Below are 27,990 nucleotides of genomic sequence, written 5' to 3' on the forward strand. Positions count from 1 at the left end.
TGGTGTTATTTCTCCGTAGGGGGCGGCCATGCTTTAGTTCACTATAATAACGGTGTTATTTCTCCGTAGGGGGCGGCCATGCTTTAGTTCACTATAATAATGGTGTTATTTCTCCGTAGGGGGCGGCCATGCTTTAGTTCACTATAATAATGGTGTTATTTCTCCGTAGGGGGCGGCCATGCTTTAGTTCACTATAATAATGGTGTTATTTCTCCGTAGGGGGCGGCCATGCTTTAGTTCACTATAATAATGGTGTTATTTCTCCGTAGGGGGCGGCCATGCTTTAGTTCACTATAATAATGGTGTTATTTCTCCGTAGGGGGCGGCCATGCTTTAGTTCACTATAATAACGGTGTTATTTCTCCGTAGGGGGCGGCCATGCTTTCTGACCAGGACGATGAAGATGACGTGGAGGAGGTTCTGACCTTACCTCTTCAGGCTCACCATGCCATGGAGAAGATGGAGGAGTTTGTCCACAAAGTAAGTTCTCTTTCTGGAGAAGATGGTAAATGGTGCATTTATATAGCGCCTTTATCCAAGGCGCTTCACAGAGATTGTGCATCACATTCACCCATTCACACACACATTCATACACCGATGCCGGGGGGAACCATGCAAGGCACCAACCTGCACATCGGGAGTAATCAGGGGTTCAGTGTCTTGCTCAAGGACACTTCAACACTAACTCTGGGGGAGGCCGGGTTCGAACTGGGAACCTTTCGGTTTCCATCCGGTCACTCTACCCCTGAGCCACCGCCGCCACCAGAATTTGTTCACAAAGTGAGTCATTTGAACTACTTTCAGGCTGAACGGATAGAAAGCATGTCTTGTCTAAGTAAGTAGGTCGAACAAGGTTATTGTTGGCCTCGGCCGGCCCTCGGGAGTCCATCTCGGTCAGTCGGTCAGCCGGTACTTATAAGAGCTCTCGCCTTTTTGGACCACGAGGTCGTGGGTTAAACCCCGGGCACCGCCAACTCGGCGTACGACTCGAGTAGCAACAACTCATGTGTGCGGCAGGTCGTGCGGTAACTAAGTACCGTCTGGGAGCCCATGTTGGTACTCCAGCTCAGCAATCCATCTCCCAGGTGGTCTAACGAGCGCGTTGTGAAACGGGGAAACGTATCCATCTCCCAGGTGGTCTAACGAGCGCGTTGTGAAACGGGGAAACGTCTCCCAGGTGGTCTAACGAGCGCGTTGTGAAACGGGGTCCATCTCCCAGGTGGTCTAACGAGCGCGTTGTGAAACGGGGGGGTGGTCTAACGGGGGGGTGGTCTAACGGGGGGGTGGTCTAACGAGCGCGTTGTGAAACGGGGAAACGTCTCCCAGGTGGTCTAAGGAGCGCGTTGAGAAACGGGGTCCATCTCCCAGGTGGTCTAAGGAGCGCGGTGTGAAACGGGGTCCATCTCCCAGGTGGTCTAAGGAGCGCGTTGTGAAACGGGGAAACGTCTCCCAGGTGGTCTAAGGAGCGCGTTGAGAAACGGGGTCCATCTCCCAGGTGGTCTAAGGAGCGCGTTGTGAAACGGGGAAACGTCTCCCAGGTGGTCTAAGGAGCGCGTTGTGAAACGGGGAAACGTCTCCCAGGTGGTCTAAGGAGCGCGTTGTGAAACGGGGAAACGTCTCCCAGGTGGTCTAAGGAGCGCGTTGTGAAACGGGGAAACGTCTCCCAGGTGGTCTAAGGAGCGCGTTGTGAAACGGGGAAACGTCTCCCAGGTGGTCTAACGAGCGCGTTGTGAAACGGGGAGACGTCTCCCAGGTGGTCTAAGGAGCGCGTTGTGAAACGGGGAAACGTCTCCCAGGTGGTCTAAGGAGCGCGGTGTGAAACGGGGAAACGTCTCCCAGGTGGTCTAAGGAGCGCGTTGTGAAACGGGGAAACGTCTCCCAGGTGGTCTAAGGAGCGCGTTGTGAAACGGGGAAACGTCTCCCAGGTGGTCTAAGGAGCGCGTTGTGAAACGTCTCCCAGGTGGTCTAAGGAGCGCGGTGTGAAACGGGGAAACGTCTCCCAGGTGGTCTAAGGAGCGCGTTGTGAAACGGGGAAACGTCTCCCAGGTGGTCTAAGGAGCGCGTTGTGAAACGGGGAAACGTCTCCCAGGTGGTCTAACGAGCGCGTTGTGAAACGGGGGAACGTCTCCCAGGTGGTCTAACGAGCGCGTTGTGAAACGGGGAAACGTCTCCCAGGTGGTCTAAGGAGCGCGTTGTGAAACGGGGAAACGTCTCCCAGGTGGTCTAACGAGCGCGTTGTGAAACGGGGGAACGTCTCCCAGGTGGTCTAACGAGCGCGTTGTGAAACGGGGGAACGTCTCCCAGGTGGTCTAACGAGCGCGTTGTGAAACGGGGAAACGTCTCCCAGGTGGTCTAAGGAGCGCGTTGTGAAACGTCTCCCAGGTGGTCTAAGGAGCGCGGTGTGAAACGGGGAAACGTCTCCCAGGTGGTCTAAGGAGCGCGTTGTGAAACGGGGAAACGTCTCCCAGGTGGTCTAAGGAGTGCGTTGTGAAACGGGGAAACGTCTCCCAGGTGGTCTAAGGAGCGCGTTGTGAAACGGGGAAACGTCTCCCAGGTGGTCTAAGGAGCGCGTTGTGAAACGGGGAAACGTCTCCCAGGTGGTCTAAGGAGCGCGTTGTGAAACGTCTCCCAGGTGGTCTAAGGAGCGCGGTGTGAAACGGGGAAACGTCTCCCAGGTGGTCTAAGGAGCGCGTTGTGAAACGGGGAAACGTCTCCCAGGTGGTCTAAGGAGTGCGTTGTGAAACGGGGAAACGTCTCCCAGGTGGTCTAAGGAGCGCGTTGTGAAACGGGGAAACGTCTCCCAGGTGGTCTAAGGAGCGCGTTGTGAAATGGGGAAACGTCTCCCAGGTGGTCTAAGGAGCGCGTTGTGAAACGGGGAAACGTCTCCCAGGTGGTCTAAGGAGCGCGTTGTGAAACGGGGAAACGTCTCCCAGGTGGTCTAAGGAGCGCGTTGTGAAACGTCTCCCAGGTGGTCTAAGGAGCGCGGTGTGAAACGGGGAAACGTCTCCCAGGTGGTCTAAGGAGCGCGTTGTGAAACGTCTCCCAGGTGGTCTAACGAGCGCGTTGTGAAACGGGGAAACGTCTCCCAGGTGGTCTAAGGAGCGCGTTGTGAAACGGGGAAACGTCTCCCAGGTGGTCTAACGAGCGCGTTGTGAAACGGGGAAACGTCTCCCAGGTGGTCTAACGAGCGCGTTGTGAAACGGGGAAACGTCTCCCAGGTGGTCTAAGGAGCGCGTTGTGAAACGGGGAAACGTCTCCCAGGTGGTCTAAGGAGCGCGTTGTGAAACGGGGAAACGTCTCCCAGGTGGTCTAAGGAGCGCGTTGTGAAACGGGGAAACGTCTCCCAGGTGGTCTAACGAGCGCGTTGTGAAACGGGGAAACGTCTCCCAGGTGGTCTAACGAGCGCGTTGTGAAACGGGGAAACGTCTCCCAGGTGGTCTAAGGAGCGCGTTGTGAAACGGGGAAACGTCTCCCAGGTGGTCTAAGGAGCGCGTTGTGAAACGGGGAAACGTCTCCCAGGTGGTCTAAGGAGCGCGTTGTGAAACGGGGAAACGTCTCCCAGGTGGTCTAACGAGCGCGTTGTGAAACGGGGAAACGTCTCCCAGGTGGTCTAAGGAGCGCGTTGTGAAACGGGGAAACGTCTCCCAGGTGGTCTAAGGAGCGCGGTGTGAAACGGGGAGACGTCTCCCAGGTGGTCTAAGGAGCGCGTTGTGAAACGGGGAAACGTCTCCCAGGTGGTCTATGGAGCGCGTTGTGAAACGGGGAAACGTCTCCCAGGTGGTCTAAGGAGCGCGTTGTGAAACGGGGAAACTTTCCCAGGTGGTCTAAGGAGCGCGTTGTGAAACGGGGAAACGTCTCCCAGGTGGTCTAACGAGCGCGTTGTGAAACAGGGAAACGTCTCCCAGGTGGTCTAAGGAGCGCGTTGTGAAACGGGGAAACGTCTCCCAGGTGGTCTAAGGAGCGCGTTGTGAAACGGGGAAACGTCTCCCAGGTGGTCTAAGGAGCGCGTTGTGAAACGGGGAAACGTCTCCCAGGTGGTCTAACGAGCGCGTTGTGAAACGGGGAAACGTCTCCCAGGTAGTCTAACGAGCGCGTTGTGAAACGGGGAAACGTCTCCCAGGTGGTCTAAGGAGCGCGTTGTGAAACGGGGAAACGTCTCCCAGGTGGTCTAACGAGCGCGTTGTGAAACGGGGAAACGTCTCCCAGGTGGTCTAAGGAGCGCGTTGTGAAACGGGGAAACGTCTCCCAGGTGGTCTAAGGAGCGCGGTGTGAAACGGGGAGACGTCTCCCAGGTGGTCTAAGGAGCGCGTTGTGAAACGGGGAAACGTCTCCCAGGTGGTCTAAGGAGCGCGTTGTGAAACGGGGAAACGTCTCCCAGGTGGTCTAAGGAGCGCGTTGTGAAACGGGGAAACGTCTCCCAGGTGGTCTAAGGAGCGCGTTGTGAAAAGGGGAAACTTTCCCAGGTGGTCTAAGGAGCGCGTTGTGAAACGGGGAAACGTCTCCCAGGTGGTCTAACGAGCGCGTTGTGAAACGGGGAAACGTCTCCCAGGTGGTCTAAGGAGCGCGTTGTGAAACGGGGAAACGTCTCCCAGGTGGTCTAAGGAGCGCGGTGTGAAACGGGGAGACGTCTCCCAGGTGGTCTAAGGAGCGCGTTGTGAAACGGGGAAACGTCTCCCAGGTGGTCTAAGGAGCGCGTTGTGAAACGGGGAAACGTCTCCCAGGTGGTCTAAGGAGCGCGTTGTGAAACGGGGAAACGTCTCCCAGGTGGTCTAAGGAGCGCGTTGTGAAACGGGGAAACTTTCCCAGGTGGTCTAAGGAGCGCGTTGTGAAACGGGGAAACGTCTCCCAGGTGGTCTAACGAGCGCGTTGTGAAACGGGGAAACGTCTCCCAGGTGGTCTAAGGAGCGCGTTGTGAAACGGGGAAACGTCTCCCAGGTGGTCTAAGGAGCGCGGTGTGAAACGGGGAGACGTCTCCCAGGTGGTCTAAGGAGCGCGTTGTGAAACGGGGAAACGTCTCCCAGGTGGTCTAAGGAGCGCGTTGTGAAACGGGGAAACGTCTCCCAGGTGGTCTAAGGAGCGCGTTGTGAAACGGGGAAACGTCTCCCAGGTGGTCTAAGGAGCGCGTTGTGAAACGTCTCCCAGGTGGTCTAAGGAGCGCGGTGTGAAACGGGGAAACGTCTCCCAGGTGGTCTAAGGAGCGCGTTGTGAAACGGGGAAACGTCTCCCAGGTGGTCTAAGGAGCGCGTTGTGAAACGGGGAAACGTCTCCCAGGTGGTCTAAGGAGCGCGTTGTGAAACGGGGAAACGTCTCCCAGGTGGTCTAACGAGCGCGTTGTGAAACGGGGAAACGTCTCCCAGGTGGTCTAAGGAGCGCGTTGTGAAACGGGGAAACGTCTCCCAGGTGGTCTAAGGAGCGCGGTGTGAAACGGGGAGACGTCTCCCAGGTGGTCTAAGGAGCGCGTTGTGAAACGGGGAAACGTCTCCCAGGTGGTCTAAGGAGCGCGTTGTGAAACGGGGAAACGTCTCCCAGGTGGTCTAAGGAGCGCGTTGTGAAACGGGGAAACGTCTCCCAGGTGGTCTAAGGAGCGCGTTGTGAAACGTCTCCCAGGTGGTCTAAGGAGCGCGGTGTGAAACGGGGAAACGTCTCCCAGGTGGTCTAAGGAGCGCGTTGTGAAACGGGGAAACGTCTCCCAGGTGGTCTAAGGAGCGCGTTGTGAAACGGGGAAACGTCTCCCAGGTGGTCTAAGGAGCGCGTTGTGAAACGGGGAAACGTCTCCCAGGTGGTCTAACGAGCGCGTTGTGAAACGGGGAAACGTCTCCCAGGTGGTCTAAGGAGCGCGTTGTGAAACGGGGAAACGTCTCCCAGGTGGTCTAAGGAGCGCGGTGTGAAACGGGGAGACGTCTCCCAGGTGGTCTAAGGAGCGCGTTGTGAAACGGGGAAACGTCTCCCAGGTGGTCTAAGGAGCGCGTTGTGAAACGGGGAAACGTCTCCCAGGTGGTCTAAGGAGTGCGTTGTGAAACGGGGAAACGTCTCCCAGGTGGTCTAAGGAGCGCGTTGTGAAACGGGGAAACGTCTCCCAGGTGGTCTAAGGAGCGCGTTGTGAAACGGGGAAACGTCTCCCAGGTGGTCTAAGGAGCGCGTTGTGAAACGGGGAAACGTCTCCCAGGTGGTCTAAGGAGCGCGTTGTGAAACGGGGAAACGTCTCCCAGGTGGTCTAAGGAGCGCGTTGTGAAACGTCTCCCAGGTGGTCTAAGGAGCGCGGTGTGAAACGGGGAAACGTCTCCCAGGTGGTCTAAGGAGCGCGTTGTGAAACGTCTCCCAGGTGGTCTAAGGAGCGCGTTGTGAAACGGGGAAACGTCTCCCAGGTGGTCTAACGAGCGCGTTGTGAAACGGGGAAACGTCTCCCAGGTGGTCTAACGAGCGAGTTGTGAAACGGGGAAACGTCTCCCAGGTGGTCTAACGAGCGCGTTGTGAAACGGGGAAACGTCTCCCAGGTGGTCTAAGGAGCGCGTTGTGAAACGGGGAAACGTCTCCCAGGTGGTCTAACGAGCGCGTTGTGAAACGGGGAAACGTCTCCCAGGTGGTCTAAGGAGCGCGTTGTGAAACGGGGAAACGTCTCCCAGGTGGTCTAAGGAGCGCGTTGTGAAACGGGGAAACGTCTCCCAGGTGGTCTAACGAGCGCGTTGTGAAACGGGGAAACGTCTCCCAGGTGGTCTAACGAGCGCGTTGTGAAACGGGGAAACGTCTCCCAGGTGGTCTAAGGAGCGCGTTGTGAAACGGGGAAACGTCTCCCAGGTGGTCTAAGGAGCGCGTTGTGAAACGGGGAAACGTCTCCCAGGTGGTCTAAGGAGCGCGTTGTGAAACGGGGAAACGTCTCCCAGGTGGTCTAACGAGCGCGTTGTGAAACGGGGAAACGTCTCCCAGGTGGTCTAACGAGCGCGTTGTGAAACGGGGAAACGTCTCCCAGGTGGTCTAAGGAGCGCGTTGTGAAACGGGGAAACGTCTCCCAGGTGGTCTAAGGAGCGCGTTGTGAAACGGGGAAACGTCTCCCAGGTGGTCTAAGGAGCGCGTTGTGAAACGGGGAAACGTCTCCCAGGTGGTCTAACGAGCGCGTTGTGAAACGGGGAAACGTCTCCCAGGTGGTCTAAGGAGCGCGTTGTGAAACGGGGAAACGTCTCCCAGGTGGTCTAAGGAGCGCGGTGTGAAACGGGGAGACGTCTCCCAGGTGGTCTAAGGAGCGCGTTGTGAAACGGGGAAACGTCTCCCAGGTGGTCTAAGGAGCGCGTTGTGAAACGGGGAAACGTCTCCCAGGTGGTCTAAGGAGCGCGTTGTGAAACGGGGAAACGTCTCCCAGGTGGTCTAAGGAGCGCGTTGTGAAACGGGGAAACTTTCCCAGGTGGTCTAAGGAGCGCGTTGTGAAACGGGGAAACGTCTCCCAGGTGGTCTAACGAGTGCGTTGTGAAACGGGGAAACGTCTCCCAGGTGGTCTAAGGAGCGCGTTGTGAAACGGGGAAACGTCTCCCAGGTGGTCTAAGGAGCGCGTTGTGAAACGGGGAAATGTCTCCCAGGTGGTCTAAGGAGCGCGTTGTGAAACGGGGAAACGTCTCCCAGGTGGTCTAACGAGCGCGTTGTGAAACGGGGAAACGTCTCCCAGGTGGTCTAACGAGCGCGTTGTGAAACGGGGAAACGTCTCCCAGGTGGTCTAACGAGCGCGTTGTGAAACGGGGAAACGTCTCCCAGGTGGTCTAACGAGCGCGTTGTGAAACGGGGAAACGTCTTCCAGGTGGTCTAAGGAGCGCGTTGTGAAACGGGGAAACGTCTCCCAGGTGGTCTAAGGAGCGCGGTGTGAAACGGGGAGACGTCTCCCAGGTGGTCTAAGGAGCGCGTTGTGAAACGGGGAAACGTCTCCCAGGTGGTCTAAGGAGCGCGGTGTGAAACGGGGAGACGTCTCCCAGGTGGTCTAAGGAGCGCGTTGTGAAACGGGGAAACGTCTCCCAGGTGGTCTAAGGAGCGCGTTGTGAAACGGGGAAACGTCTCCCAGGTGGTCTAAGGAGCGCGGTGTGAAACGGGGAAACGTCTCCCAGGTGGTCTAAGGAGTGCGTTGTGAAACGGGGAAACGTCTCCCAGGTGGTCTAAGGAGCGCGGTGTGAAACGGGGAAACGTCTCCCAGGTGGTCTAAGGAGCGCGTTGTGAAACGGGGAAACGTCTCCCAGGTGGTCTAAGGAGCGCGGTGTGAAACGGGGAGACGTCTCCCAGGTGGTCTAAGGAGCGCGTTGTGAAACGGGGAAACGTCTCCCAGGTGGTCTAAGGAGCGCGTTGTGAAACGGGGAAACGTCTCCCAGGTGGTCTAAGGAGCGCGTTGTGAAACGGGGAAACGTCTCCCAGGTGGTCTAAGGAGCGCGTTGTGAAACGGGGAAACTTTCCCAGGTGGTCTAAGGAGCGCGTTGTGAAACGGGGAAACGTCTCCCAGGTGGTCTAACGAGTGCGTTGTGAAACGGGGAAACGTCTCCCAGGTGGTCTAAGGAGCGCGTTGTGAAACGGGGAAACGTCTCCCAGGTGGTCTAAGGAGCGCGTTGTGAAACGGGGAAATGTCTCCCAGGTGGTCTAAGGAGCGCGTTGTGAAACGGGGAAACGTCTCCCAGGTGGTCTAACGAGCGCGTTGTGAAACGGGGAAACGTCTCCCAGGTGGTCTAACGAGCGCGTTGTGAAACGGGGAAACGTCTCCCAGGTGGTCTAACGAGCGCGTTGTGAAACGGGGAAACGTCTCCCAGGTGGTCTAACGAGCGCGTTGTGAAACGGGGAAACGTCTTCCAGGTGGTCTAAGGAGCGCGTTGTGAAACGGGGAAACGTCTCCCAGGTGGTCTAAGGAGCGCGGTGTGAAACGGGGAGACGTCTCCCAGGTGGTCTAAGGAGCGCGTTGTGAAACGGGGAAACGTCTCCCAGGTGGTCTAAGGAGCGCGGTGTGAAACGGGGAGACGTCTCCCAGGTGGTCTAAGGAGCGCGTTGTGAAACGGGGAAACGTCTCCCAGGTGGTCTAAGGAGCGCGTTGTGAAACGGGGAAACGTCTCCCAGGTGGTCTAAGGAGCGCGTTGTGAAACGGGGAAACGTCTCCCAGGTGGTCTAAGGAGCGCGTTGTGAAAAGGGGAAACTTTCCCAGGTGGTCTAAGGAGCGCGTTGTGAAACGGGGAAACGTCTCCCAGGTGGTCTAACGAGCGCGTTGTGAAACGGGGAAACGTCTCCCAGGTGGTCTAAGGAGCGCGTTGTGAAACGGGGAAACGTCTCCCAGGTGGTCTAAGGAGCGCGGTGTGAAACGGGGAGACGTCTCCCAGGTGGTCTAAGGAGCGCGTTGTGAAACGGGGAAACGTCTCCCAGGTGGTCTAAGGAGCGCGTTGTGAAACGGGGAAACGTCTCCCAGGTGGTCTAAGGAGCGCGTTGTGAAACGGGGAAACGTCTCCCAGGTGGTCTAAGGAGCGCGTTGTGAAACGGGGAAACTTTCCCAGGTGGTCTAAGGAGCGCGTTGTGAAACGGGGAAACGTCTCCCAGGTGGTCTAACGAGCGCGTTGTGAAACGGGGAAACGTCTCCCAGGTGGTCTAAGGAGCGCGTTGTGAAACGGGGAAACGTCTCCCAGGTGGTCTAAGGAGCGCGGTGTGAAACGGGGAGACGTCTCCCAGGTGGTCTAAGGAGCGCGTTGTGAAACGGGGAAACGTCTCCCAGGTGGTCTAAGGAGCGCGTTGTGAAACGGGGAAACGTCTCCCAGGTGGTCTAAGGAGCGCGTTGTGAAACGGGGAAACGTCTCCCAGGTGGTCTAAGGAGCGCGTTGTGAAACGGGGAAACTTTCCCAGGTGGTCTAAGGAGCGCGTTGTGAAACGGGGAAACGTCTCCCAGGTGGTCTAAGGAGCGCGGTGTGAAACGGGGAAACGGATCTGTGTTGAAAGCCTGTATTTGTCAGTTCAATTTCAGTATTCTTAACCCATTTTGGACTCTGAGGTCGATTAAAAAAAAATAGGCTAAATGGGTTTTCAGAAAAACCCATGTTTCTATGTCAGCGGTGCTCAACCTTTTTCATGTCAAGGACCCCCAGAATTATCTCTATTGGGCCACGGACCCCCATCTCATATGGGGAATTAAACGGGTGAGCTTCATTTGTATTGGCTTTTATCGATGTGGGCCTCGACACGTCATCACGCAGCACGTTTTCGTTTTCAGGAAGTAATACAAAATATTTTTGTATGGACGTTTGATATAAAAACACACAAAAATGAGAATGTTCCCATTTTTTTGGCATCCATTGTTAGGTAATAGGTATGACCATATGATGACCACGGAGATGGTCTAAAAGTGTGAAAAACGTATTTTTTATTTCACTACACCTTTAAAGAAGGTGGTTAAAAGCTGAAGCGACACGGGAGCGTTCCAGACTTTTGGCAGCAAATTTCTATTTTAGTTTTAGTCCTAGTCTGTTGAATAGTTTTAGTCCTAGTCTGTTGAATAGTTTTAGTCCTAGTCTGTTGAATAGTTTTAGTCCTAGTCTGTTGAATAGTTTTAGTCCTAGTCTGTTGAATAGTTTTAGTCCCCTTTTAGTCACCTGGAATGTTTTAGTGTTAGTCTAGTTTTAGTGTAACCCTAAATCTACGGTTGATTTAGTCGACTAAAATGTATTTTGGTGAGCCTTGATGCCGTCGTAATGGCTGATTTTACACTTGCTGAAAATAGCCGCAACAGCTCACAATTGCGACGCGTTGTGAGCTTGTAGATCTGCTGTTTTCAGCATCCAACCAAGTGTAAAATGACTTATACTGGATCTCTTGTCCACTAGTCCCTTCCTGACATTTTAGTCTAGTTTTTATTTGACGAAATTGGTCTTAGTTTTAGTCATCATAGCTTTAGTTTCCATTTAGTTTTCGTCAGTGAAAAAAGGTAGTCGACAAACATTATTCGTCTTAGTTTTAGTCGATGAAAACAACACTGGTTCCAGTTGCTGAATGTGTTTAACCCATTCTGGGCGGGAACCCCTTTTGGTGTTAGCATTATGCTATGCTTTAGCTATTGAAAAATAGCAGATCTACAAGCTCGCCACTCGGTGGCGCGCTACGAGCTTGTAGGTCTGCTATTTTTGAAAAATCGAAGAACGACTGACATAGAAACATAGCTTTTTCAGAAAACTCATTTTCAAACAGGCATTTTTAGAATCTGATCTCAGGTCAAAATGTGTTTAATAATGACGTACTGAATGGATGTTGTTTTGTTCCGTTCAGGTGTGGGAAGGTCGCTGGAGGGTCATCCCGTTCCACGTGCTCCCTGATTGGCTGAAGGACAACGACTACCTCCTCCACGGACACCGCCCCCCCATGCCCTCCTTCAGGGCCTGCTTCGGGAGCATCTTCAGGATCCACACCGAGACGGGGAACATCTGGACACATCTGTTAGGTGAGGAACATCTGGACACATCTGTTAGGTGAGGAACATCTGGACACATCTGTTAGGTGAGGAACATCTGGACACATCTGTTAGGTGAGGAACATCTGGACACATCTGTTAGGTGAGGAACATCTGGACACATCTGTTAGGTGAGGAACATCTGGACACATCTGTTAGGTGAGGAACATCTGGACACATCTGTTAGGTGAGGAACATCTGGACACATCTGTTAGGTGAGGAACATCTGGACACATCTGTTAGGTGAGGAACATCTGGACACATCTGTTAGGTGAGGAACATCTGGACACATCTGTTAGGTGAGGAACATCTGGACACATCTGTTAGGTGAGGAACATCTGGACACATCTGTTAGGTGAGGAACATCTGGACACATCTGTTAGGTGAGGAACATCTGGACACATCTGTTAGGTGAGGAACATCTGGACACATCTGTTAGGTGAGGAACATCTGGACACATCTGTTAGGTGAGGAACATCTGGACACATCTGTTAGGTGAGGAACATCTGGACACATCTGTTAGGTGAGGAACATCTGGACACATCTGTTAGGTGAGGAACATCTGGACACATCTGTTAGGTGAGGAACATCTGGACACATCTGTTAGGTGAGGAACATCTGGACACATCTGTTAGGTGAGGAACATCTGGACACATCTGTTAGGTGAGGGACATCTGGACACATCTGTTAGGTGAGGGACATCTGGACACATCTGTTAGGTGAGGGACATCTGGACACATCTGTTAGGTGAGGGACATCTGGACACATCTGTTAGGTGAGGGACATCTGGACACATCTGTTAGGTGAGGAACATCTGGACACATCTGTTAGGTGAGGGACATCTGGACACATCTGTTAGGTGAGGGACATCTGGACACATCTGTTAGGTGAGGGACATCTGGACACATCTGTTAGGTGAGGGACATCTGGACACATCTGTTAGGTGAGGAACATCTGGACACATCTGTTAGGTGAGGGACATCTGGACACATCTGTTAGGTGAGGGACATCTGGACACATCTGTTAGGTGAGGGACATCTGGACACATCTGTTAGGTGAGGGACATCTGGACACATCTGTTAGGTGAGGGACATCTGGACACATCTGTTAGGTGAGGGACATCTGGACACATCTGTTAGGTGAGGAACATCTGGACACATCTGTTAGGTGAGGGACATCTGGACACATCTGTTAGGTGAGGGACATCTGGACACATATGTTAGGTGAGGGACATCTGGACACATCTGTTAGGTGAGGGACATCTGGACACATCTGTTAGGTGAGGGACATCTGGACACATCTGTTAGGTGAGGGACATCTGGACACATCTGTTAGGTGAGGGACATCTGGACACATCTGTTAGGTGAGGGACATCTGGACACATCTGTTAGGTGAGGGACATCTGGACACATCTGTTAGGTGAGGGACATCTGGACACATCTGTTAGGTGAGGGACATCTGGACACATCTGTTAGGTGAGGGACATCTGGACACATCTGTTAGGTGAGGGACATCTGGACACATCTGTTAGGTGAGGGACATCTGGACACATCTGTTAGGTGAGGGACATCTGGACACATCTGTTAGGTGAGGGACATCTGGACACATCTGTTAGGTGAGGGACATCTGGACACATCTGTTAGGTGAGGGACATCTGGACACATCTGTTAGGTGAGGGACATCTGGACACATCTGTTAGGTGAGGGACATCTGGACACATCTGTTAGGTGAGGGACATCTGGACACATCTGTTAGGTGAGGGACATCTGGACACATCTGTTAGGTGAGGGACATCTGGACACATCTGTTAGGTGAGGGACATCTGGACACATCTGTTAGGTGAGGGACATCTGGACACATCTGTTAGGTGAGGGACATCTGGACACATCTGTTAGGTGAGGGACATCTGGACACATCTGTTAGGTGAGGGACATCTGGACACATCTGTTAGGTGAGAGGGACATCTGGACACATCTGTTAGGTGAGAGGGACATCTGGACACATCTGTTAGGTGAGAGGGACATCTGGACACATCTGTTAGGTGAGAGGGACATCTGGACACATCTGTTAGGTGAGAGGAACATCTGGACACATCTGTTAGGTGAGAGGAACATCTGGACACATCTGTTAGGTGAGAGGAACATCTGGACACATCTGTTAGGTGAGAGGGACATCTGGACACATCTGTTAGGTGAGAGGGACATCTGGACACATCTGTTAGGTGAGAGGGACATCTGGACACATCTGTTAGGTGAGAGGGACATCTGGACACATCTGTTAGGTGAGAGGGACATCTGGACACATCTGTTAGGTGAGAGGGACATCTGGACACATCTGTTAGGTGAGAGGGACATCTGGACACATCTGTTAGGTGAGGGACATCTGGACACATCTGTTAGGTGAGGGACATCTGGACACATCTGTTAGGTGAGGGACATCTGGACACATCTGTTAGGTGAGGGACATCTGGACACATCTGTTAGGTGAGGGACATCTGGACACATCTGTTAGGTGAGGGACATCTGGACACATCTGTTAGGTGAGGGACATCTGGACACATCTGTTAGGTGAGGGACATCTGGACACATCTGTTAGGTGAGGGACATCTGGACACATCTGTTAGGTGAGGGACATCTGGACACATCTGTTAGGTGAGAGGAACATCTGGACACATCTGTTAGGTGAGAGGAACATCTGGACACATCTGTTAGGTGAGAGGAACATCTGGACACATCTGTTAGGTGAGAGGAACATCTGGACACATCTGTTAGGTGAGAGGAACATCTGGACACATCTGTTAGGTGAGAGGGACATCTGGACACATCTGTTAGGTGAGGGACATCTGGACACATCTGTTAGGTGAGGGACATCTGGACACATCTGTTAGGTGAGGAACATCTGGACACATCTGTTAGGTGAGGAACATCTGGACACATCTGTTAGGTGAGGAACATCTGGACACATCTGTTAGGTGAGGGACATCTGGACTAGGGGATGGAGCCCGAAAATCGGGTCCATTCCAAACCCGGTTCGGCAGTTCGAGTATCAATAAGCGTTTGTCTTGTGGAGCCTGTTATCGGGTAGAGCCGCAGCAGCTGACGTCACGGGGAGGGGCAGGCGCCGCGTAGCGTGGATTAAACGATTGACGGGGGGGTGGGGTGGGGGGGGGGGGGGGGGGAGGGGTGGTAGCGCTGCAGTGCTGCAGTGCATCTCCGACCGAGGTGTGAACAGTTTTACCGACGTGAAAACCGTCCTCTTCCAACCAACACATGTGGTGCTTGTTGTTGCCCAGCAAGCCGTTGCCATAATTTATAATCCAATTCATAATACGTTTGGGAAACTAAAAACTCCCTTGCTGCCATAGAGTTCTAATAATGAATGTGTCTAATGTGTTTCCAGGTCTCACCCTGTTCATATGCCTGGGCACTCTGACCATGTATTCCATGTTTCCAGGTCTCATCCTCTTCATATGTCTGGGCACTCTGACCATGTATTCCATGTTTCCAGGTCTCATCCTCTTCATATGTCTGGGCACTCTGACCATGTATTCCATGTTTCCAGGTCTCATCCTCTTCATATGTCTGGGCACTCTGACCATGTATTCCATGTTTCCAGGTCTCATCCTCTTCATATGTCTGGGCACTCTGACCATGCTGCGGCCCAACGTGTACTTCATGGCTCCTCTCCAGGAGAAGGTTGTGTTTGGGATGTTCTTCCTGGGAGCCGTGCTCTGCCTCAGCTTCTCCTGGCTGTTCCACACCGTCTACTGCCATTCTGAGAAGGTCTCACGCACATTCTCCAAGTAAGGATACATGTTTGACCCATTCTGAGAAAGTGTCTCGCACATTCTCCAAGGAAGACTCCATGTTTGACCCATTCTGAGAAAGTGTCTCGCACATTCTCCAAGTAAGACTCCATGTTTGACCCATTCTGAGAAAGTGTCTCGCACATTCTCCAAGTAAGACTCCATGTTTGACCCATTCTGAGAAAGTGTCTCGCACATTCTCCAAGTAAGACTCCATGTTTGACCCATTCTGAGAAAGTGTCTCGCTCATTCTCCAAGTAAGACTCCATGTTTGACCCATTCTGAGAAAGTGTCTCGCACATTCTCCAAGTAAGACTCCATGTTTGACCCATTCTGAGAAAGTGTCTCGCACATTCTCCAAGTAAGACTCCATGTTTGACCCATTCTGAGAAAGTGTCTCGCACATTCTCCAAGTAAGACTCCATGTTTGACCCATTCTGAGAAGGTCTCACGCTCATTCTCCAAGTAGGTTCCACGATAAAAATATCACAATAATCGCTGTGAAAAAAGACAACATAAACGCATGTCTTGGTACTCGACTCGTATTAACCCATTCTGGGCGGGAACCCCTTTTGGTGTTAGCATTATGTTTTAGCTATTGAAAAATAGCAGATCTACAAGCTCGTAGCGCGCCACTCGCTATTTTTGAAAAATCGAAGAACGACTGACATAGAAACATAGCTTTTTCAGAAAACTGATCTCAGGTCAAAATGGGTTAAAAAAAGGCTCAAATGGTTTAACATCTATTGTGTATTTACTATTGTACTCTTAATACAACACCTATATACTACTGACTGACAAATATAACAGCATGACTGAGACTCTGAGGATCAATCGTTTACATCTTATTTCGCTGCACAGTTAGGTCTACTACCCTCTGACCTCTGACCTCTGACCCTCTGCACAGTTAGGTCTACTACCCTCTGACCTCTGACCCTCTGCACAGTTAGGTCTACTACCCTGACCTCTGACCCTCTGCACAGTTAGGTCTACTACCCTCTGACCTCTGACCCTCTGCACAGTTAGGTCTACTACCCTCTGACTGCACAGTTAGGTCTACTACCCTCTGACCACAGTTAGGTCTACTACCCTCTGACCACAGTTAGGTCTACTACCCTCTGACCGACGTTAGGTCTACTACCCTCTGACCACAGTTAGGTCTACTACCCTCTGACCACAGTTAGGTCTACTACCCTCTGACCACAGTTAGGTCTACTACCCTCTGACTGCACAGTTAGGTCTACTACCCTCTGACTGCACAGTTAGGTCTACTACCCTCTGACCGACGTTAGGTCTACTACCCTCTGACCACAGTTAGGTCTACTACCCTCTGACCACAGTTAGGTCTACTACCCTCTGACTGCACAGTTAGGTCTACTACCCTCTGACTGCACAGTTAGGTCTACTACCCTCTGACCACAGTTAGGTCTACTACCCTCTGACCACAGTTAGGTCTACTACCCTCTGACTGCACAGTTAGGTCTACTACCCTCTGACTGCACAGTTAGGTCTACTACCCTCTGACTGCACAGTTAGGTCTACTACCCTCTGACTGCACAGTTAGGTCTACTACCCTCTGACCACAGTTAGGTCTACTACCCTCTGACCACAGTTAGGTCTACTACCCTCTGACTGCACAGTTAGGTCTACTACCCTCTGACCACAGTTAGGTCTACTACCCTCTGACCACAGTTAGGTCTACTACCCTCTGACCGACGTTAGGTCTACTACCCACTGACTGCACAGTTAGGTCTACTACCCTCTGACCACAGTTAGGTCTACTACCCTCTGACCACAGTTAGGTCTACTACCCTCTGACCACAGTTAGGTCTACTACCCTCTGACTGCACAGTTAGGTCTACTACCCTCTGACCACAGTTAGGTCTACTACCCTCTGACTGCACAGTTAGGTCTACTACCTTCTGACCACAGTTAGGTCTACTACCCTCTGACTGCACAGTTAGGTCTACTACCCTCTGACTGCACAGTTAGGTCTACTACCCTCTGACCGACGTTAGGTCTACTACCCTCTGACCACAGTTAGGTCTACTACCCTCTGACTGCACAGTTAGGTCTACTACCTTCTGACTGCACAGTTAGGTCTACTACCCTCTGACTGCACAGTTAGGTCTACTACCCTCTGACTGCACAGTTAGGTCTACTACCCTCTGACCACAGTTAGGTCTACTACCCTCTGACCGACGTTAGGTCTACTACCCTCTGACCGACGTTAGGTCTACTACCCTCTGACCGACGTTAGGTCTACTACCTTCTGACCGACGTGTGCACATTTGGTTTGCTTAATTCAAGATGAAAACAGCAACGCTTGGTTACAAGGTTGTATTTTCTTCTTTTCTTCTTACTTTAAGTATTTGAGACCGTGTTGTGTGTGTGCGTGTGGAGGGGAAATGCAGAGCTGTTATGGACTCAGAGCAACAGCAGGGCAGGCTACTCCTCCATTCAACGTGTGTTACAGAGACACGCATCTACTCTATACATCTCATTATTAAATAGCGCGTACCTGCGCGCGTCTGTAGGAACCGATATATATATATATATATATATATATATATATATATATAAAAACCCTCTCTCTCCTCCTCTCCTCTCCAGTGTAAATGAACTGCTCTCCTCTCCAGTGTAAATGAACTGCTCTCCTCTCCAGTCTAAATGAACTGCTCTCCTCTCCAGTCTAAATGAACTGCTCTCCTCTCCTCTCCTCTCCATTCTAAATGAACTGCTCTCCTCTCCATTCTAAATGAACTGCTCTCCTCCTCTCCAGTGTAAATGAACTGCTCTCCTCTCCATTCTAAATGAACTGCTCTCCTCCTCTCCAGGCTGGACTACTCTGGCATCGCCCTGCTGATCATGGGTTCCTTCGTCCCGTGGCTCTACTACTCCTTCTACTGCTCCCCTCAGCCTCGTCTCATCTACCTCACCATCGTGTGTGTTCTGGGCATCGCCGCCATCATCGTGGCTCAGTGGGACCGCTTCTCTACGCCGAGACACAGGCCTACCAGAGCAGGTAACGTTCTAGCTGCATCACAGGGCCTGCACCACAGGGCCTATAGCTGCACCACAGGGCCTATAGCTGCACCACAGGGCCTATAGCTGCACCACAGGGCCTATAGCTGCATCACAGGGCCTGCACCACAGGGCCTATAGCTGCATCACAGGGCCTGCACCACAGGGCCTATAGCTGCATCACAGGGCCTATAGCTGCACCACAGGGCCTATAGCTGCATCACAGGGCCTGCACCACAGGGCCTATAGCTGCATCACAGGGCCTGCACCACAGGGCCTATAGCTGCGCCACAGGGCCTATAGCTGCACCACAGGGCCTATAGCTGCATCACAGGGCCTATAGCTGCATCACAGGGCCTATAGCTGCATCGCAGGGCCTATAGCTGCATCACAGGGCCTATAGCTGCACCACAGGGCCTATAGCTGCACCACAGGGCCTACCAGAGCAGGTAACGTTCTAGCTGCATCACAGGGCCTATAGCTGCACCACAGGGCCTATAGCTGCATCACAGGGCCTGCACCACAGGGCCTATAGCTGCATCACAGGGCCTGCACCACAGGGCCTATAGCTGCGCCACAGGGCCTATAGCTGCACCACAGGGCCTATAGCTGCATCACAGGGCCTATAGCTGCATCACAGGGCCTATAGCTGCACCACAGGGCCTATAGCTGCACCACAGGGCCTACCAGAGCAGGTAACGTTCTAGCTGCATCACAGGGCCTATAGCTGCACCACAGGGCCTATAGCTGCACCACAGGGCCTATAGCTGCACCACAGGGCCTATAGCTGCACCACAGGGCCTATAGCTGCATCACAGGGCCTATAGCTGCACCACAGGGCCTATAGCTGCACCACATGGCCCACCAGAGCAGGTAGGATAGGGGGCGGGGCGCAGCACGAGTAAAATATAAACGCTTCCGTCATACAGTCTAGAGCGACGGAAGCTCTGATCATGAGTAAAATATAAATGCTTCCGTCATACAGTCTGGAGCAACGGAAGCTCTGATCATGAGTAAAATATAAATGCTTCCGTCATACAGTCTGGAGCAACGGAAGCTCTGATCATGAGTAAAATATAAATGCTTCCGTCATACAGTCTGGAGCAACGGAAGCTCTGATCATGAGTAAAATATAAATGCTTCCGTCATACAGTCTGGAGCGACGGAAGCTCTGATCATGATTCAAATATAAATGCTTCCGTCATACAGTCTGGAGCGACGGAAGCTCTGATCATGAGTAAAATATAAATCCTTCCGTCATACAGTCTGGAGCAACGGAAGCTCTGATCATGAGTAAAATATAAATGCTTCCGTCATACAGTCTGGAGCAACGGAAGCTCTGATCATGAGTAAAATATAAATGCTTCCGTCGTACAGTCTGGAGCAACGGAAGCTCTGATCATGAGTCAAATATAAATCCTTCCGTCATACAGTCTGGAGCAACGGAAGCTCTGATCATGAGTCAAATATAAATGCTTCCGTCGTACAGTCTGGAGCAACGGAAGCTCTGATCATGAGTCAAATATATAGTGGAAGTGGAGCCTCCTCCCCACTTCCGTTTCGTCTTTACAGTCGCGCAAATGTATCCTAATATAAATCGAAATCATCTAAGCATATATAGCTTGTTGCTTAGCAGAAATGTGTGAACGGAAATGACAAACAGTGGGCCTGGGTCTGAGGTAGTTTTTGCCCTGTGTTCCAGGTGTGTTCATGGGCCTGGGTCTCAGCGGCATCGTACCCACAATGCACTTCACCATCGAGGAGGGCTTCGTGAAGGCCACCACCGTGGGCCAGATGGGCTGGTTCTACCTGATGGGAGCCATGTACATCACCGGGGCGGGCCTGTACGCAGCCAGGATCCCTGAGAGGTTCTTCCCTGGGAAGTGTGACATCTGGGTCAGTTCATTATTTAACCACTATGCATCATCACCCCCTAGCATCCCCCTAGCATCCCCTAGCATCCCCCTAACATCCCCTAGCATCCCCCTAACATCCCCTAGCATCCCCCTACTATCCCCTAGCATCCCCCTACTATCCCCTAGCATCCCCTAGCATCCCCCTACTATCCCCCTAGCATCCCCCTAGCATCCCCCTAGCATCCCCCTAGCATCCCCTAGCATCCCCCTACTATCCCCTAGCATCCCCCTAACATCCCCTAGCATCCCCCTACTATCCCCTAGCATCTCCCTACTATCCCCTAGCATCCCCCTACTATCCCCTAGCATCCCCCTAGCATCCCCTAGCATCCCCCTACTATCCCCTAGCATCCCCCTACTATCCCCTAGCATCCCCCTACTATCCCCTAGCATCCCCCTAGCATCCCCTAGCATCCCCCTACTATCCCCTAGCACCCCCTAACATCCCCTAGCATCCCCCTAACATCCCCTAGCATCCCCCTACTATCCCCTAGCATCCCCTACTATCCCCTAACATCCCCTAGCATCCCCCTAACATCCCCTAGCATCCCCTAGCATCCCCCTAACATCCCCTAGCATCCCCCTAACATCCCCTACTATCCCCTAACATCCCCTAGCATCCCCCTAACATCCCCTAGCATCCCCCTACTATCCCCTAGCATCCCTGTTCTGGGTTGAACATTCAGTGATAATAGAGCACCGAAGTCTGACGTCAATATCAGTATACTTTGTATTTGCATTGTAATCCCCATGGGGGGGATTTTAGATCACCTCATATAAGAACTGTGTTTGAAAAATAAACATGTCATCCAGGCCGTTTCACTCATATGGATATGAAGAATCAACTGACTGAGAGAAAACGCTATTGTTACTGTATCATATATGAGTGACTGACTGTCGCAAACGATACAGAGACACCTCCCTGACAACGCAGAGACAGCTTGTTTATTTTTGGACCACTGCTTGTATGAGACGATTTTAAGATTCTCCATAGAGAAATTACTTCCGTGAAGGCGTGAACCAGGCAGAACCAGGGGATGAGAGAGTGACGTCAGGACTTTAGAACCAGGGGATGAGAGAGTGACGTCAGGACTTTAGAACCAGGGGATGAGAGAGTGACGTCAGGACTTTAGAACCAGGGGATGAGCGAGTGACGTCAGGACTTTAGAACCAGGGGATGAGCGAGTGACGTCAGGACTTTAGAACCAGGGGATGAGAGAGTGACGTCAGGACTTTAGAACCAGGGGATGAGAGAGTGACGTCAGGACTTTAGAACCAGGGGATGAGAGAGTGACGTCAGGACTTTAGAACCAGGGGATGAGAGAGTGACGTCAGGACTTTAGAACCAGGGGATGAGCGAGTGACGTCAGGACTTTAGAACCAGGGGATGAGCGAGTGACGTCAGGACTTTAGAACCAGGGGATGAGAGAGTGACGTCAGGACTTTAGAACCAGGGGATGAGCGAGTGACCTCAGGACTTTAGAACCAGGGGATGAGCGAGTGACGTCAGGACTTTAGAACCAGGGGATGAGCGAGTGACGTCAGGACTTTAGAACCAGGGGATGAGCGAGTGACGTCAGGACTTTAGAACCAGGGGATGAGAGAGTGACGTCAGGACTTTAGAACCAGGGGATGAGAGAGTGACGTCAGGACTTTAGAACCAGGGGATGAGCGAGTGACGTCAGGACTTTAGAACCAGGGGATGAGAGAGTGACGTCAGGACTTTAGAACCAGGGGATGAGAGAGTGACGTCAGGACTTTAGAACCAGGGGATGAGAGAGTGACGTCAGGACTTTAGAACCAGGGGATGAGCGAGTGACGTCAGGACTTTAGAACCAGGGGATGAGCGAGTGACGTCAGGACTTTAGAACCAGGGGATGAGAGAGTGACGTCAGGACTTTAGAACCAGGGGATGAGCGAGTGACCTCAGGACTTTAGAACCAGGGGATGAGCGAGTGACCTCAGGACTTTAGAACCAGGGGATGAGCGAGTGACCTCAGGACTTTAGAACCAGGGGATGAGCGAGTGACGTCAGGACTTTAGAACCAGGGGATGAGCGAGTGACGTCAGGACTTTAGAACCAGGGGATGAGCGAGTGACGTCAGGACTTTAGAACCAGGGGATGAGCGAGTGACGTCAGGACTTTAGAACCAGGGGATGAGCGAGTGACGTCAGGACTTTAGAACCAGGGGATGAGAGAGTGACGTCAGGACTTTAGAACCAGGGGATGAGCGAGTGACGTCAGGACTTTAGAACCAGGGGATGAGAGAGTGACGTCAGGACTTCGGTGCTCTATACAACACTTTTACAAGTTATATATTTTTTTATTTTATATATTGGTTAATTAAAATCCAGTGAATATATTTAGTGTAGTGCAAAAACAGCAGGGGTGCTGACATCAAAGTGTGATATTTATTACCTAGTATTTATTTACTGTAACTTCTACAGGAGTTAGTCTAGTTAGTACAGTTAGTTAGTAGTTTGTTAAATTACTTAATTCTCAAGGAAATGTTTGGAATAACTCATTATGCATATGGTCTTCCATGAAGGAACATTCACTTCCATCCATCAGTAATGTAGGATGGACAAGCTCGAGTGGCGCGCTATGATCTTGTAGATCTGCTATTTTTCAATAGCTAAAGCATAACATAATGCCAACACCAAAGGGGGTTCCCGCCCAAAATGGGCTAGTGTGAAGTTCTGGAGGATGGTTGATGTCAGAGATAATTCCCAGAGCTCTCTGCTGGCAACATGTAAAGAAACTATGCGAACTATGTGAGAGTTTTATCCACACCTGACAGACAACACAGCAGACAATAATGTGTTACATGTCTTCTGTTATTTTACAGAAGTGATTACTTTACTAAAGGTCTCAGTCATTCATAAATAATGTTTGTTCATGAGCTGGTCACTGAGCTCTCATTGACTCCAGTGCATTCTGCCAAACCTCCGGGTAGTTTGGCTCCCATGACAGTGTCCATGACAGTGTCCATGAAAGTGTCCATGAAGGTGTCATGGCGCAGCCCAGTCACGTGACCACTTCACTTCCTTCTCAGAGCCAAGGAAGCTCTGAGAAGGAAGTGAAGTGGCCACGTGACTGGGAAAGTAAGTGATAGGCCTATCTCACAGCCCGTTTTTCACGCCCACTTCCGGTAAATAGTGGTGACTTTAACATGGGCATTTACACGTTTTTTTCTCTGGAGAATCTAAGTACATTTTCTAATGTAAAAATGTGACAGACCAATATTATTATGAAGCAAACAATATGGTAAATCAGCTCGAACAGATAGAACAAACCTTACCTTGAGAAAACAAAAGTTGTAGACTTCTTAAATTACCTCTGTTAACATGAAGCGTCTATGGAGTGACGTCATGCTATCACCACTAACCCCGAAAGGGGGCGTATTAAGGGGGGCGGGGAAATTCTGTGAGATAGGCTTATTAGAAAACAACCTGTGATATGTTGTAGTTCATTAACACTGTGCTCTCTGGGTGTTGTAGTTCATTAACACTGTGCTCTCTGGGTATTGTAGTTTCATTCCCATCAGATCTTCCATGTCCTGGTGGTAGCAGCAGCCTGGGTGTTGTAGTTCATTAACACTGTGCTTTCTGGGTATTGTAGTTTCATTCCCATCAGATCTTCCATGTCCTGGTGGTAGCCAAGGACTGTCTAAAGAGGACGAGACGCGAAGACCGTACGGGCGACGCCATGTTGCTTATGGTGCTCCATGGAAGGAAAGAAACATGTGCAATGGGCTATATGCAGCCAACACTTCCGCGTTCAGCTTCCTTGGTCTGAACTGCGCATGTTTCTTTCCTTCCATGGAGCACCATAAGCAACATGGCGCCGCCCGTACGGTCTTCGCGTCTCGTCCTCTTTAGACAGTCCTTGGTGGTAGCAGCAGCCTGTAGTTCATTAACACTGTGCTCTCTGGGTATTGTAGTTCCATTCCCACCAGATCTTCCATGTCCTGGTGGTAGCAGCAGCCTGTAGTTCATTAACACTGTGTCCTCTGGGTGTTGTAGTTCCATTCCCACCAGATGTTCCATGTCCTGGTGGTAGCAGCAGCCTGTAGTTCATTAACACTGTGTCCTCTGGGTGTTGTAGTTTCATTCCCACCAGATGTTCCATGTCCTGGTGGTAGCAGCAGCCTGTAGTTCATTAACACTGTGTCCTCTGGGTGTTGTAGTTTCATTCCCACCAGATGTTCCATGTCCTGGTGGTAGCAGCAGCCTGGGTGTTGTAGTCCATTAACACTGTGCTCTCTGGGTGTTGTAGTTCCATTCCCACCAGATCTTCCATGTCCTGGTGGTAGCAGCAGCCTGGGTGTTGTAGTTCATTAACACTGTGTCCTCTGGGTGTTGTAGTTCCATTCCCACCAGATCTTCCATGTCCTGGTGGTAGCAGCAGCCTGTAGTTCATTAACACTGTGCTCTCTGGGTGTTGTAGTCCATTAACACTGTGTCCTCTGGGTGTTGTAGTTCCATTCCCACCAGATCTTCCATGTCCTGGTGGTAGCAGCAGCCTTCATCCACTTCTACGGCGTCTCCAACCTGCAGGAGTTCCGCTACGGCCTGGAGGGAGGATGCACAGACGACACTCTGCTCTGAAAAGACTGTGAAAACTCCAACTCCCATCATCCTCCTGTCCTGTCCGGGGGTCAGGGGTCAGGCTCCTGTCCTGACCCCTGACCTGTTCCTCCTGTCCTGTCTGATGATCCCCCCCCAAAAAAACATCCCCGTTTAAAAAAAAAACAAAAAAATAGGAAGATAGAAAGAAACGAAAATGCTGCTGGAATTCAGTATGTTCACTTGTTGCCCCCCAGCCCCCCCCCCCCCTCTCTCTCTCTTTCTCTCTCTCTCTCTCTCCCCCCCCCCCTCCTATCTCTCTCTCTCTTCAGTACTTCCTGATTTGCTCACGTTTAGATTTGTTTAGGTTTCTGGCGGTCAAAATAGCAGACCTACAAGCTCACAATGCGTCTCAATGCGACGCATTGTGAGCTTGTAGATCGGCTATTTTGCCTCGTGCTCCATTCTCGCGTTGGCTTTTTTTCTTTGATAGCGAATGAAGTGTGGAGGGAAATCTCAACAAGCACACTGCAATATTATTATTATTATTATTAGTTTTGTATCACTATGTGGGTCTGGTTCTCAAGAACCAGGGGGTTTCACCAGAACATGAACAGGTTTAAAACGCTGTAAAGGCTTGTCGAGGAGTTTAAAAGTATTCCAAAGTGGCAACCACGACAACAGACTGGACGACGAAGGCGTGGCCTCTTCCCCCATTGTAAAGAATCGGGACTCCATTTCCCAGAACCCATTGCACGCCCGGAGCGACGGACCTTTCTAGCGATGACGTCATCAAAACGCGTCTCATATCCCATTCGGTCGGGTGGATTGGCCCGTATGACTTAAAAACGGATTAAAAACGTGGATTAAACGATGAAAAAACGTAACTCGGGGCAACTGACGAACCGCAGGGAAAGCGTTCTACAATGAATTAACTCGGGTTCTGTTTATGGATGATCACTTATTACCCCCAGTCCTCTAATTAATGTTCTGTTAAAGGTTCTGTTTATGGATGATCACTTATTACCCCCAGTCCTCTAATGGGACTTCATTAGTGCAACAAAGAGAGAATATAATATAACTTGATTCTTTTCCATTTCTATGGGTTGAAGTCAGACTGGATGTTGTTGGAATGTAGAGTTAAAAGGATCTCAGACTAATAAAGACAGATATGCCTTAACCCATTTTGACCTGAGCAAAGATTTGAGTTAAAAACGTTCGCTCTGAAAGAATCTGTATTCAAAGATTTACGCCACATTTTTACGATTTTTCAAAAATAGCAGACCTACAATCTGCTAAAGTACAACATAATGTTTAAAACACCAAAAGGGGTTCCCGCCCGAAATGGGTTAAAACACTATACTGGCCCTCTATAATTCAAATTAAAAACACCTTAACTATTTTCTATTTATGAAAGAAATAAAATCTTGAAGGTGTTTTTATTTTGTTGTTTTAGTAATGGAGGGTAAGTATAATAATGTTTTAAGGCATATTAGTCTTATTATCCAGGGATCCTTGTAAGGCTTGTGTCGCACAGCGCTAATCGCACGCTCCCCAAAAAGAATCGCCCATCTGCGAGGCTCACGGTGTGTTTTAACGCGGACAGACAGACGGACGGACGGACGCGGCGCGTCTTCAGTTTACAGTACAGTAATCTGTACAGTAATCCAGCGATGTTGGGGTTTTAGAATCGCTATGATCATTCCGGCCTCCAGGATCAGGGATCAGGGCCTGTACCCGACGCCACGCATGTGTCGGACAGGGACCCCCGAAAATATATATGTATTTGGCCCCATCCCCCCCCCCCCCCGCCCCCCCATCGGAAAAGGTTTAGTGCTAGCGAGACCCCCGACAGAGAAGATTTATGTTTTTTTCTTTCTTATGATAATAAAAACAAAAAAAAGATTGTGTTGTAACCGGATCAAATGTGCAGCTTGTCCCCATGAAGACCCAGTGGTACCTAGTGGTACCCAGTGGTACTCAGTGGTACCATGAAGACCCAGTAGTACCTAGTGGTACCCAGTGGTACCCAGTAGTACCATGAAGACCCAGTAGTACCTAGTGGTACCCAGTGGTACCCAGTAGTACCATGAAGACCCAGTGGTACCTAGTGGTACCCAGTGGTACCATGAAGACCCAGTGGTACCATGAAGACCCAGTGGTACCATGAAGACCCAGTACTACCCAGTGGTTCTATTACCATGACAATATAACACAAAGCCCTCAGAGCTGTTTAACCCATTTTGACCTGAGATCAGATTCTAAAAATGTCTTCTACATCCTGACAGTTTTCTGAAAAAGCTATGTTTCTATGTCAGTCGTTCTTCGATTTTTCAGCCGCGCTACGAGCTTGTAGGTCTGCTATTTTTCTATAGCTAAAGCATAACGTGATGCTAACACCAAAAGGGGTTCCCGCCCAGAATGGGTTAAATGGAAACCAGCCCTCAGGGCGTGTTGTGTTATCAGGGTTGTTTAACCGTAAACCACTACTTTATGCTGTTAAATGTCAAAGTATTCAGTCAATCAATCAATCAATCAATCAATCAATCAATCAATCAAAGCCGCTATGATGGACAGCCCACCTCGCACAGTGAGACCCTGGGTGTCAGTTTAACCCAAGAGGACGTCGTACTCAAAGGGTCTTCATTTTCACCAAGCTGGTTTTTCCCCCAACTTCCCACGTTGGAGGTCTAGAAAGGGCAGAGTGGTTTTCTACCCTTTTCATGTCGAGGCCCATCGACCCTCCGAGCAGACCTGAGAGAGAGAGAGGGCGTCGACCCTCCGAGCAGACCTGAGAGAGAGAGAGGGCGTCGACCCTCCGAGCAGACCTGAGAGAGAGAGAGGGCGTCAACCCTCCGAGCAGACCTGAGAGAGAGAGAGGGCGTCGACCCTCCGAGCAGACCTGAGAGAGAGAGAGGGCGTCGACCCTCCGAGCAGACCTGAGAGAGAGAGAGGGCGTCGACCCTCCGAGCAGACCTGAGAGAGAGAGAGGGCGTCGACCCTCCGAGCAGACCTGAGAGAGAGAGAGGGCGTCGACCCTCCGAGCAGACCTGAGAGAGAGAGAGGGCGTCAACCCTCCGAGCAGACCTGAGAGAGAGAGAGGGCGTCGACCCTCCGAGCAGACCTGAGAGAGAGAGAGGGCGTCAACCCTCCGAGCAGACCTGAGAGAGAGAGGGCGTCGACCCTCCGAGCAGACCTGAGAGAGAGAGAGGGCGTCGACCCTCCGAGCAGACCTGAGA

General features: G+C 51.4%; 1 protein-coding gene across 5 annotated transcripts in view; it reads left to right on the forward strand.

The window, feature by feature from the left end:
* adipor1a (adiponectin receptor 1a) overlaps positions 1–27,716 on the forward strand; it is a 61,482-nt gene extending 33,766 nt beyond the window's left edge. For 4 of the 5 annotated variants that reach the window (XM_079491044.1, XM_079491047.1, XM_079491046.1 and 1 more), the window contains 6 exons: positions 370–480; positions 11,257–11,428; positions 15,053–15,239; positions 18,080–18,267; positions 19,969–20,162; positions 24,665–27,716. In XM_079491044.1, the coding sequence (XP_079347170.1) occupies positions 370–480; positions 11,257–11,428; positions 15,053–15,239; positions 18,080–18,267; positions 19,969–20,162; positions 24,665–24,793 (981 nt within the window). In that variant the 3' untranslated portion in view covers positions 24,794–27,716. The remainder of the gene's footprint in view (positions 1–369; positions 481–11,256; positions 11,429–15,052; positions 15,240–18,079; positions 18,268–19,968; positions 20,163–24,664) is intronic. The other variant, XM_079491045.1, reaches the window with a different exon arrangement.
* Positions 27,717–27,990: the final 274 nt, after the last annotated feature.

Source organism: Electrona antarctica (genome assembly GCF_951216825.1).
Source record: "Electrona antarctica genome assembly, chromosome: 21".
Taxonomy (NCBI): Eukaryota; Metazoa; Chordata; class Actinopteri; order Myctophiformes; family Myctophidae; genus Electrona; species Electrona antarctica.